Source organism: Zootoca vivipara, chromosome 12 (assembly GCF_965207765.1).
Source record: "Zootoca vivipara chromosome 12, rZooViv2.hap1.1, whole genome shotgun sequence".
In the NCBI taxonomy this organism is placed as follows: domain Eukaryota; kingdom Metazoa; phylum Chordata; class Lepidosauria; order Squamata; family Lacertidae; genus Zootoca; species Zootoca vivipara.
Genome location: NC_142595.1, coordinates 9,530,867 through 9,543,032, shown reverse-complemented (window position 1 = coordinate 9,543,032; position 12,166 = coordinate 9,530,867). Strand labels below are relative to the sequence as shown.

Sequence of the window (12,166 nt, the reverse complement as noted above, 5' to 3'; positions counted from 1 at the left end):
CTGGATCTATTCTGGTTCCCACTAGAAAAAAAAGTGTGGCGCTTTGCTTTGACCCCTGTAAGAAATCCATTGCTATTTTTTTTAAAAAAACCTTAGATGACTAGTTGTGGGTCCACCCCCCCCTTTGTGGATAATGGTTCTTCAAATCCCTGTGGACTGCAACTGAGATTTAGCATTTTCTTTTCCTCATGCTTGTTAAACGCAAGACAAGCGTGCCTTAAGAAACAAACACTTCATTTTGAAAAGCAGGGTGGCGAAGAATAATTTAGAAGGATTTGATGCTATGGAACTGTTGTCTTAATGAGATCAAAGCTCATGCTGAGATGAAAAGCTACAAAATGAGCCAGTTGCCTCATTATGAGTTTGAATTCCGAACTAGTGCCCTGTTGCTGCTTTAATGTACAGGCGGGTGACAGCAAACTAGACAATTTCAGGAATCGGAAGCCTGGCTGCTGGGACCTGAGGGCACTGTAGTGACATGAAAAGAATAATCATTCAATAACAAGTTCAACATTTAGCAGCGTGGCTTTTGAGCCCACTCGAGGACCCAAAACGTTTGCTTTTACAGTTCTTTTTGGACTTCCCCGCTATACAGCTGGTTTCTTGAGTTTTTGGGGTCAATCAATCAATATACTTTATTCGACCGATAGTCAGAAGGAAAAAAGATTTCTCAATACAAATATAAAAATATAAAACTGAAGGCATCAGAGGGATACATAAATGGGGTATGACCGCGCTACTAAACCTCCTACAGGTAACCCACATCAAGACATTCGATTATACGTTTCCGACACTTGAGCGCCAGGAAGAGGAATTTAGCCACCGAGAAGGTTATTTTCCCAGTGGGCTTGTTTAGCAAATATGCTGCCTGCCGTTCTCTTAGTTGGGAACTAAACTGAGATAAATATGGGGCTATAAGATAGTGCCTTAAATCATTATAAAAGGGACAACTCAGTAAAATGTGTTCTGTGGATTCTACCTCACCCAAGGCAGAATGGCACATTCTCTGACCATATGGGACTCTTCCAAATCTTCCCCTCAAAACCGCCGAATCAAGGACATTCAGTCTAGCCGCAGCAAGTAGTCTGCGGTATTCCACGTAGTGGATATCCGCCAGGTAATGGGCTGGTGCAGTCCGATACACCTGCTCCGAGTTGTTGGGGTCAGTAGAGGCGCAATTCCGTCTCCTTTGTTTGGCAACAGTTGGGAAGTCAATTCCATGGCTTACCTTCCCCTGCTCCGCTTCTGGGTTGCTCTGTGCCACGCAGGAGAAGGAGGGATGTGGCTGGGGGGGGGCAGCAGCCAGGGCGGGAGAGAGCTGGGAAGGCAGATGGGGGGTGGTGGAGGGAGTATTGAGGGGGCTGTGTCCCAGAAGAAAATAATTGGGGACCCCCGGTGCCCTAGAGTGGATGCTTATGCCAGGAAAATACAATGTCCTTCGTCTCTCCCAGGGCCATGGTTTGGCAGGAAAGGTGAAGGCTCCGGCCCACCCCCACCCTCACCCCCCCCACCAGCAGCAGCAGCAGCCCAGCGGTGCCAGGGGGAAACCGCAAGTGTTCAGGTATGCAGTGATACGCCTTTGGTTTTACCAAATACTAAAACAAAGAGTATTTATGGTGATCCGTTGTTCCAGGGGCCATAGGCCAAATAGGCCTGCTCTGCCCATTGGGCAATCGGGCTCTGCTTGGGAATGCGTCTGTGGAGATGAATCCCAGAATTCTCCCCACCCCATACGTCCTTCCTTCCTTCCGACAGAAGCGGACGTGGTGTGTGGAACTGGACCGGGGGAAGAAGTGGCTCCCCAATTCCTAGGGGTGGGGATTGCCATGGGACAGCCAGCCAGCAGGAGGAGGGAGGCCTGATTTAGAGAGATTCCTGTAGTTTTACCGGAAGTGTTTCTTGGTGGTCCACTTCTCTCCCCCCCCCCCCGGCTATTGCCTTGGGGAACAGAATCTATACCAGCCTACTAGTCCATACCTAAATATTTTGGGAAATAGAGAGTTCTCCATGTTTGGGCTTCAGTTTACTATTTTAGTGTAGTCTGCCATGATGGTGGGCTTCAGTTTAGGCTTATAGCTGTCCAGGACCACCTAGATCTCAAACAAGGGCATGTTGTGCTTATTCTTGCCTCCTCCTCCTCCTCCTCCTCCTCCTTTAGAAATGATGCCCCCCAAACATTAACGCCCGACAGAGCCAGGTTGAGAAATCTTATGAAATCTCAAAAGGTGAAAGAAATACATTGCATTTCAGGTTCTTTCTTTGCCTTCTTAGCCCATATTTCTCCTAATTTCTCCAGGCATGAGGCTCCAGGTCCAGCTCCCGGGATGAGGAACCCAACAACATCCCGGCGGCTCCCGGCTGCGTTCCCTCGCAACTCTTCCCCACTGCCCCCTCTCCATACGGGCATGGCTCCTCTCCGGCCGTGTCTGGCAAAGAAGCAGCAGCCAAAGTTTCCCCAAATTCAATCTCAAGTTATTACAGTGAGGGAAACTTTGGCTGCTGCTTCTGAGCTATGCCAGCTGGGGAGGAGCCAAATTGCCCATACGGAGGGGGCGGCCAGGTTGGGGATACTTGTAAGATCAGGTAGGAGGAAATGCTCCCTTCCCAGGTCCCCCACCCTCCTGCCCCAGACTGGGGCTAGCGTGGCTGGGAGCCAGGCGCCTGCTGATGTCTCTGTTTTCTTTGCAGCGAGGGAACGGCTCAGCCTGGGAGCCGCCGCATCCCGGGAGGGACTGGAGCCCAAGCGGAGGATACGTTTCTCTGAGGTAACGGGACAGGGGTGTTAACGGAAAATCTGAGGGATCCCTGGGTCAGAACAAGACTCCAGCCAAGAGTATCAGAGCAAAACAGCAGCCAGTAGGCTTGGTCTTTATTCAAGCAAAATACTGTCACGACAGGGCCCCACCTGCAACCAGGTGAAGCCAGAAGGAGACCCCGAACAAAGGGGGTCTTCCCTTTTTCTTTGCATCCCACCACCTAGGTACACCCCTAAAGATACATCACTACGTAGTATGGCACTGATATGTCATTGATACATCACAAAAAGGAGGGGTCAGAGATAGAAATTTGAGCACCTGGCCAGCTGCTCCTGGCCTCTTCTCACCCCCTCCCTCTTGAATTCCACAGGACTAAGAGAAGTTGGCTGCTGTCCTTTGAGTAGTTGCCGGATCATGGCCGTCGGCTGAGTCCTCCCAAGATCACCCATCTTCACCGCATGGCTCCTTGGCCCCAAATGCACGGCGGTGACGGCGAGTACGCCGTTCCCAAATCCAGGCCAGGCGCCTTGTGTGTAGTGACCCAGAAACCCTTGCAGCGCTCCTCCACCGACTCATCACCTGAGGAGTCATACGTACCAGAAAGGTCCGAAGAACCCGAAGAATCCCTGTGTCGCCTGCGCCCATGCTTCTTTGAACTGCGCTACCTCTTCTTCCCGCGTCGTGTTCTGCGCGAATCGGGGCTGGAAACAGACTCTACTGGGGAAACACGTCTCATTACCTTAGGGGAGGCCCTGTAGAGCCTAGCTTCCGAAGTGGAGGGGCCCTCCAATTGTTCATCCCTCACTTTTTTCTTGGCAAGCACCAGTGGCCATGGCCTGTGACCTGAAGGGACCAAGGGCGTCAACCACTGCTACAGGCGCACTTGAATTTCTGGCCTGATAAAATTTATTACCCTTATTAAAGTAGCTGTTTTTATGTATTCATGTATTTATTGGTTTATTATTATTCGTCTGCTCTATTAACATAAACTCAGGACAGAACCAAGCAACCTAACTGCGCACACGCACGCTAAACTGTGTAAAGAGAATAAAAAGGTTAAATTCATGCCCACTGAATCGCAATACGCACCACATGAATCCATCGGGCCCGGGAAGGTCATCTAGTCCAACCCTCACACTGCCAAGCATGGCATGATTCTAGTGGCCCCAGCAAAGCACCCACTGTTGAGCTGCGGCCTTCTCCAGGGCGCCCGCTGCCCAGCTGGGCTCAGCGGAGCGCCCCTGCCGCAGCGGTGGCCGTGGGTGGGCCAGCCAGCCCCCCCACGAGCTGCCGTCGCCGAAACAGTAGAAATTAGAGTTCTTGGGCAAGTCCAGAAATAAACGCTAAAATGCAAGAACTCAGGCCAAAAGAAGATGGATTTCAAATAAATCTTCACAAGGTTTTATTGATGTGATGCGGAGTTTAAATAGGAATCAATCCCAATATTGAAGGCAAATAAAGCTAAATTCCAGTAAAAATCAGGACAAGGCCCTGTTTCGACTATTCTTTGTCAGCTGGAATATTAAGAAATTTGAAATAAATCTTAGAATAATTCTCCTTATAATAAAAATACATTCAGATCTCTAAACATTTCACATGCTATTTGTCCATTTCTTCACATCTGAAACCAATGGTCCCACAGTGCTGGGTTTATTCAGGTTTTCTCAGTCCATCTGTATTCATTATTTTAATGTTTCCATAGGGGGAGAGCTCTACTTATTCTTTCCCTCTCTCTGTTGGTGTTCCTTCAGGGCTAGGTACTTGGCCCTCAATTTCCTCTCTCTGCAAACTGTCCTTGGCGTGAAACAAAATAAAAAAATTCCTTCCGGCAGCAACTTAAGAGACCAACTAAACTTGTCATTGGGCATGAGCTTTCGTGTGCATGCACACTTCTTCAGATGTCCTGGGGTGACTTTGTAATATGCAAGGATTTCAGCATCACCTGCATGTTGATGGCATTCAACTCCACTTTTCTACCCCAAGCCTTTGCCTTTCCCCACTCTGAGTCTTCATCTCCAACTGCTTCTCTGATATTTATCTTACTATATACCGGTAGTAAAATTGCCATGCGGTTGTCATGCTGTGGTTGACATGGCAGTCGATAGGCAGCCCCAACAGCCCCACGGTAACAACAGATCAGCAGGCAGGTGCAGGGCCGGTGCTAGGTGGTTTTTTTTGCGCCCTAGGCGAGATCACCTTCTGGCGTCCCGCCCCCCCCCCAATTAATAATTAATAATAAATAGATAAATAAATAGAAATAAAAATCAGAAAATAATTAATAATAAATAGATAAATAAATAGAAAAATAGAAAAAAGAAAAAATAGAAGAAGAAAAAGTAGAAAAAAATAAAAATAAAATAAACAGCTGAGAGTCCCGGCGAGGCGGCCCCAGGCTTGCGCTGCCCGCGCACCTCCGGAGCTTTGCGTGGGGAGCGCGAGCCTGGGGCCGCCTCCACTGCGGCTGTCAGCTCTTGAGCGGCTTCAGGCGGCTCTCCGGAGGCAGTGACAGGCGCGGAAAATACAGGGGTGGCTAACCTGTGTGCTGCCAGATGTTGCTGAACTGCAACACCCTGTCATATTTTATCATTATTGATGCTAGCTGGGACTGATAGTAATTATAACAGCATCTAGAGGGCCACATGCTAGCTACCCTTGCCACAGAAGAATGGCAGTGTAAGGAGGAGGAGTGATATGATAGCCATGTTCAAATATATATAAAGGGGTGATATGATAGCCATGTTCAAATATATGAAAGGATGTCATATGGAGGAGGGAGAAAGATTGTTTTCTGCTGCTCCAGAGAAGCGGACACGGAGCAATGGATTCAAACTTCAAGAAAGAAGATTCCACCTAAACATTAGGAAGAACTTCCTGACAGTAAGAGCTGTTCGGCAGTGGAATTTGCTGCCAAGGAGTGTGGTGGAGTCTCCTTCTTTGGAGGTCTTTAAGCCTCAGGACAGCAGCTGCCTAGTTCGCCTAAATGGACGCACCAGCCCTGGGCAGGTGAGCAAGCAAGCAAGCAAGCAAGCATGCAGGGTGGGTGGGTGGGTGGCAGAAGGCCCAGGGAAGGTGTTCCAAAGAGGGGGGGAGAGACACATCTGAGAACAGTTTGGAAAACTCCACCCACCTGTGAAACATCACCAAGGTCCCTCTCTGTTTCTCCTCGCTTTACTGAAACCTCTGTTATTGTTTGTAACTGCCATTTCCCTCTCTGTGTCCCTTCCTCCTCGCCCCCATGCCATGGCCACTGGTGTTTTGCAGCCTGCCATTTCTGTGGCTCCCCTACCCCATCCTTTATGCCAGGCAAGTCCAACAGGTCAATCGTGATCTACTAGTAGATCCCCAGAAGGTTTTGGTAGATCACGGGTCGATCGCTGGGTCCCTTTCCTTAGCATAGGTAAAATAGAATCCACCCCCGCCCCATTGCTCCGCCCTCCAATGTTGCACGATCTGCAGAACGGATGATGGAGTTTATTCAGTGAGGCTGTTTGTTTCCCCAGCGATCTGTTGGTGAGTGGCTGTTCCCCTTTCTCCCTTGAGGTTAGGCTTGAATTCTCAGAAATCGAGGCTTTCCTCCTCCCTAAAAAAAAGCTCAAGAACTTGGCCCTGAACCCAAAAAAGGGGGTAGATCACTTCCAGTTTTTAATTCTGTGAGTAGATCGCAGTCTCTTGGGAACTGGCCACCCCTGATTTAGGGAGGAGGTTTATCCGCTAACATAGGGCTCCACATTTGCACACCAACAAGTTGGACCAGTGCTCCAAGAAAGGGCCCAAATATACCTGCATGCCTCTTTCTCCTCCTCCTCCCACACAAACAGTACTCTCCCTTGTGTATTTTCAATCTCGGCTCATTGCATACCCTCCAACATTTCTCTGTTGGAAATACAGATGTCCTATTGTTAAAATGGCTTACAACACTATCATCATCATACTATTTATACTCTGCCCATCTGACTGGAGTGGCCACCTGGCCTTCCAAAGACGGATTGGTTCCCTTTCGGGCACACTGCTCCCTTTGGGACGCCTTTGGGAATGTTCTTGAAGTCAACAGAAATAAAATGTAAAAGTTTTTCCCTCACCCTAACCTGCATGTCTTGCGCAGCCTACCTGGCTATGCACCTCGCCAGAAGAGTCTGCCCTCCCTAGCTGGCTCATTGACGCTCCAAGCTAGCCAATAGTCAGCTGGCTCTTCTGGGGTGGGCGGAACTGCTGCCAATGGCTCCCAGAGAAGCAGCCAGACCTTTCCTGGAGCAGCAGCCTCTGCTTGCAAAGCTCCGTCTCCCTCGGCCTCTCGCTGGGGGGTCTCAAGGGTCTCTGGGCTCCTTTCCACCTCTAGAATGGACGGCGGGGAGGCTGCAAAGGAGGCCTCCGGACCTTGAGGGTTCTGTCCCTGAAATGGCCGTCATAAAGGGTGGCATACAAATTTAAGAAATCACCACCACCACCTGCCATTCCCTGGGCATTAAAGCACCATAAATTTCTGATATTGGAGCTCTCAGGAGGATGAGGAAGAGAAGCAGAATTTCTTGTAATCTCTGCCCCCTTCCTTCCTTCCTTCCTTCCTTCCTTCCTTCCTTCCTTCTCTTTTAGATGGGTTTCCACACTTGTGATTATTCTGGCAGGCAGAAATTCAGCAGGTGGGGAGCCTTTGCCAGGCACTGCCTGCTGCTGCCTGTGGGGCCAGATAAGCCCCCCCCCAGGGGAAATCTGAGAGGGGCTTGAGCCCCACAGCCCCCCTGATGTTGGGCATGAAGGCCTACGGGGTCAGAGCTGGGGGTGGGGAAGGGCAGCTTGGCCCCAGCAGGACAGGGCAGGACTTGCCTGGGGACATCTCAGGCGAGCTCTCCTTAGGCCTTGGGAAAGGGGCTCTTCCTCTGCCTTGTTCCTCCACATCCCTTCCATTGGGTGTCTTGTCTTTGGACTTTCCTAACCTGAGGACAGGACTTGTCTCTCCTCCTTTTAAATCAATGTCAGCTGCTTGACATATTGTTAACTCCACGAATAATTGTCTATTACATAGGTATGCTTTTTAGCTGTTTATGTTTGTATTCAATTGAATCCATTTGAACACAGGATTTTTACATTAAAAAAAACAACAGAAACTGGGATGGCTTTGCTAAATCAAGGACGTCCCTAGAAAATAGGGACACTTGGAGGGTCTGCCGAAAGCCCAGCAGAAGCCTTGTAGTGTGTCGCCCCCAGGAATGTTGGAGGCTGTATTTTTATTTCCTATCAGGGAGGCCCTTGACATCCAGGGAGGCAATTTGGGAAATGAGCTTCTGGCACTAAAGGAAGAGATCAGCTCATTCGCAAGCAGCCTGTAAGACTCTCACCAAAGCAAAGAAAGTTCCCAAATTAAATCCAAATAAGAAGAGAGAATTCTTGAAAAGTGTCTGGGGGTACAGCTAAACCTTTAGTCTCAGAGTATATGGACCTAGCACAAATCACAGAATTGTGGAGTTGGAATCCACCTAGAGGACATCTGGTCTAACCCCCGGCAATGCAGGAATCTTTTTGCCCGACATGTGGCTTGTACCCACAACCCTAAAATTAAGAGTCTCATGCTCTACTGACTGAGCTATCCAAAATGATTGTTCCAGTAATGCTGAAAATGGAGCTCGGCACATGTCCAGGTAAAATTTTTATTTAATATAATCCAAGGCTGGTATTGATAGATCCCCAACACAAATTCAAACCTGCTTCTTGCCCTTCTATAGCCTTCCAAATGACAAGTATTCATTTAGTTAGTGACAAAACACCATAGGATGTAATGCAGATGCTTTCAAAAACTGTATTTTGCTGCCACCGCATGGCCAGAGCTGGTTTCAGCTATCGTGTCCCTTGAATTCAACTTTCTGAATTGAGGCTTCTGAGATTTTGACTCCCTGATCCAAGATGCTATGCTACTCACCTCAGTGGTTTTTTGTAAGCAGCTTGGTGTCCAGCTTGATAATAACACAGCTTGATAATAACATGTCCAGCTTGATAATAACACGTCAGGTCATGAGTCTTCTTTTGGCATACTTATATTCCAGGTATTCTCCTCAACAATAATACATTATCCAGACTCGGGAGGCAACCCAGTGGATCCCAGCACAACTTCCACAATACTTGAGGTCCTTCTGAATCCTTGATCTCTCCCCTCCTACCTACTTCTAGCTTCTAGCTGTTGATGTTACTTGGCTGTCAAGACAGATGCAGCAAGAAAACAACTAAAAAGGAGGCGCAGAATGCCAGCTGGTGGAGATACAGGTACCTGCCATGGCTGCACCTAACTCACTGCAAATAAGGATTGAATCTGGGCCCTTGTGTCTGCAAGGGAGATGCTCTACCACGAAGCCACTTCGTAAAGGAGGAACATAGTAGTTAGGTTCCCTATGAAGGCATGCCTCTCCCCCCATGGCTTCAGTTCCCCCGAAACGCAGGAACCGTCACCTTCACAATAGAGCTTGTCAAATCCGGGGGGGGGGGGGTGTCGTTGTTTTATGAGGCTTCCCCATAAGTACACTCACACCCTTGACATTATGGCTTAGATCACATTTTGATAAAACTGCAAGGTTCCTTTTTCTTCTTTTTTAAGTGGAGGAATAGGATTTTAAAGAATTTTGAGAAAACTGCTGCTGCCAAAGCCCCCCTCGGGAACAGGTAAGAGGAAGGAAAGATTTAAGAAGACAAATTTCTAGTCCCAACGGGAAAATATGGTAAATATGGTCATGCCAAAGTGGGCCGTGTTTGCTGCTCTGCAAGATTGCAGAGTCCCCTCCCCACAAGAAACTGTCTCCGCCTCTCTCTCTGTGCCATCTGTAGGATGCGTAGAATCAGGTTGTGGGCCTCGAGTTCCTCATCCCAGCTGCCAACTGCCTGGCCATGGTTCTCCAAAGGGTGGCAGGTAACAGTTGCTCCCAGCCTTGCCTAGATATACCAAGGATGGACCCACCCAGGGGCCTTTTTAGGCCATAGCTCAGCGCCTGTGGAAGGCCACAGGGTCAGTCCTCATCATCCCCAGGTGAGGCTTGGCAAAACTCTGATCCCCAGGTGAGCTGCTGCCAGCCAGGCCAGAGGAAGACAGTCTGGAGCTCCCGGGACCCGGGATCTGGCTCCTGAGGCAGCTGTCTATGCAGCCCAGTGGGTGAGGTCTTTTGCCAGGCAAAGGGCTAGGCACTTTCCTGCATATTCAACTCTGGTGACTGAACCCTCCATGGCCAAGCTTCAATCTGTCTCTCTCTGCGCCTGTGTTGGGTTCGCACAGCAGGAATGCCAATGCTTCTAGCATCCATAGAATCAAAGAATTGTGGAGTTGGAAGGGACCTTGAGGATCTAGTCCACCCCCTCCAGTGCAGAAAGATGCAGCTGTCCCAGATGGGGATTGAACCTGCAAGCTGGGCATTCTCATTCCCACACCTGAACCCAAGCAGGGAGTTGAATCCAAGCCCTCCTGGGTGCCCAGAAGATGCTCTGCCACTGAGCTATAGCTCCTCCGAAACAGAAACACAGGAAGGGGATTTAGACCTTAGATTGCTCCGTCTAGCTCAGAGTGGCTGGGGCAACCAAGTCAGATGGGGGGAATATATACAGTGTATATATATATGCCTACACTGACCAGCAATTGCTCTGGGTCTCAGGGCAGCAGAATTTACACACACACACACACACACACACACACACACACACACACAATTGTTTCCACACACAGACATTGTATTAGCCATTGAGGTTGCCCCAGTCACTCTGAGGTAGATGGAGCAATCTGAGCTTCAATCCATGCACGTTTTACTTGGGAGTAAACCCCATTGAACTTGGGATTTATTTCCCAAGTAGAAGACAGCCTCCAGATCAGGATTGGAAACGGGTTCCGGTTTCCGCCTGCAGGAATGGCGGACCTGTTTTCCATCTCTCTGACCTTCGTAAGGAATTTGGCGGTTGCTAGGGGAGTAAATGGCAACCCCCTACCCTCTCCGGGGGTTACGGAGAGGGGCCGCTGGCCCGCGATGCCCCCAGACCCACTCCGACTGTTTTTGGAGTGGGGGGAGCTTGGGCTGAGCACTTACGAGGGCCAGGACTCCCGGACGCTAATCTGCATGGCGGGGATTTCCATGGTTAAAGAAGATAATTAGGCTTAAATCTATGGACATACTTCAGAAGGAGGGGAAGAAGCGCTGTTTACTGCTGAGAAATTTATGCTGCTGAGGGAGAGGAGTCAAAGACTGTATTGCATCTGGAAGAAGGATTGATGGGGACGGAGCGATAAGGGAAGTGAGTTTTTATTTTTTTTCTTCATATTGTTGCCTCGTACCTTCCCGGACGCGATGTCCTGGCTTGTTTGGAGTGAAAGAGAAGCAAAAGACTGTGTGAGTTGAACTTTATAACTGTTGTTACTGAGCATATTTTTTAAAGATGTGGAGTTGCCGATGAGAAAAGCCCCCCCCTAGTCGGACGGAAGGAGTTCTGGACGCGTTCGGAGGATTTATGAGCTGTGACGCACTTTAAATTGGAGCAGCGACCTGAAGCTAAGTTCAGCTATAGGGCAAGGAGATCCATTAATTTACCAAGAGTTTATGGTTTGATGTTTGGGTCTCCTGCCTGGAAAAGCTGTAAATTCTATCTTCATGGCTATGAGAGAAAACGAAAGTGATTTGAGCTTTTTAAGATGGCGCTGCTTCGAGCTGCTTCGACGCAACAGGGAGCTCCATTAAGAAGATTTATGGGGAGGCTGGACTGATTAACTCACACAGGAGAAAGAACATCTGTGAAACTTTGTTTGATATTTATCTCAGCAGCTGGGAAACAATCGGATGAAAGTGGAAAACATCTATGTGACTGTAAGGGGAAGATCTGGATTATTATGAACTTGGAGGACGATTTGAACTTTAGAAAAAAGACGGCAGTGGACAGTTGCGAGGAATTCCCAATTTCTTGAAGCATGGGAACCCAAATAAAAAATTCTTTAGATGATTTGGCATAACATTCGGTTTGATTGATATATATATGTGTATAATTTGAAATATTGAATGTGATATAATTGGTTTTAATTGGAAAATTAATAAAATATTTTTTTTAAAAAAAACAGATCAGGATTGGAAACAACCACCCCCCCAAATGGTGCCCCAACTGCTTCCTTTGTTTCTTATATATTGTATTTTATTTTATTGCATTACACATTGAATTCCATAAAATGATACTCATCTTAAGCCTGCATGAGACATCCTGCAGTCCTGCATCAATTTTGAGCTTTCCCATCATGCCCGCTTTCCCTCCCCACTGCACCCCACCCTGTTACTGTGCTCCCCCTCCAGTTGACTCAAGAGTAACATATCTCAGCATTCCCAAATCTTATTCACCATGCTGTGACATTGTAGGTGGTGCTGATAAAGATATCCCTGAATGGCAGCTTTATTTCTTTCCCACAAATG

The 12,166-nt window shown here is 48.4% G+C and overlaps 1 protein-coding gene across 1 annotated transcript; it reads left to right on the top strand.

Annotated features, from left to right (window-relative positions):
• Nucleotides 1-219: 219 nt before the first annotated feature.
• Nucleotides 220-3,703, top strand: LOC148683777 (uncharacterized). The gene is made up of 4 exons (XM_088656213.1): nt 220-1,561; nt 2,297-2,583; nt 2,689-2,765; nt 3,127-3,703. The coding sequence occupies exons 1-4, from the start codon at nt 1,410-1,412 to the stop codon at nt 3,130-3,132; spliced, it is 522 nt and encodes a 173-aa protein (XP_088512339.1). The 5' UTR covers nt 220-1,409; the 3' UTR covers nt 3,133-3,703.
• Nucleotides 3,704-12,166: the final 8,463 nt, after the last annotated feature.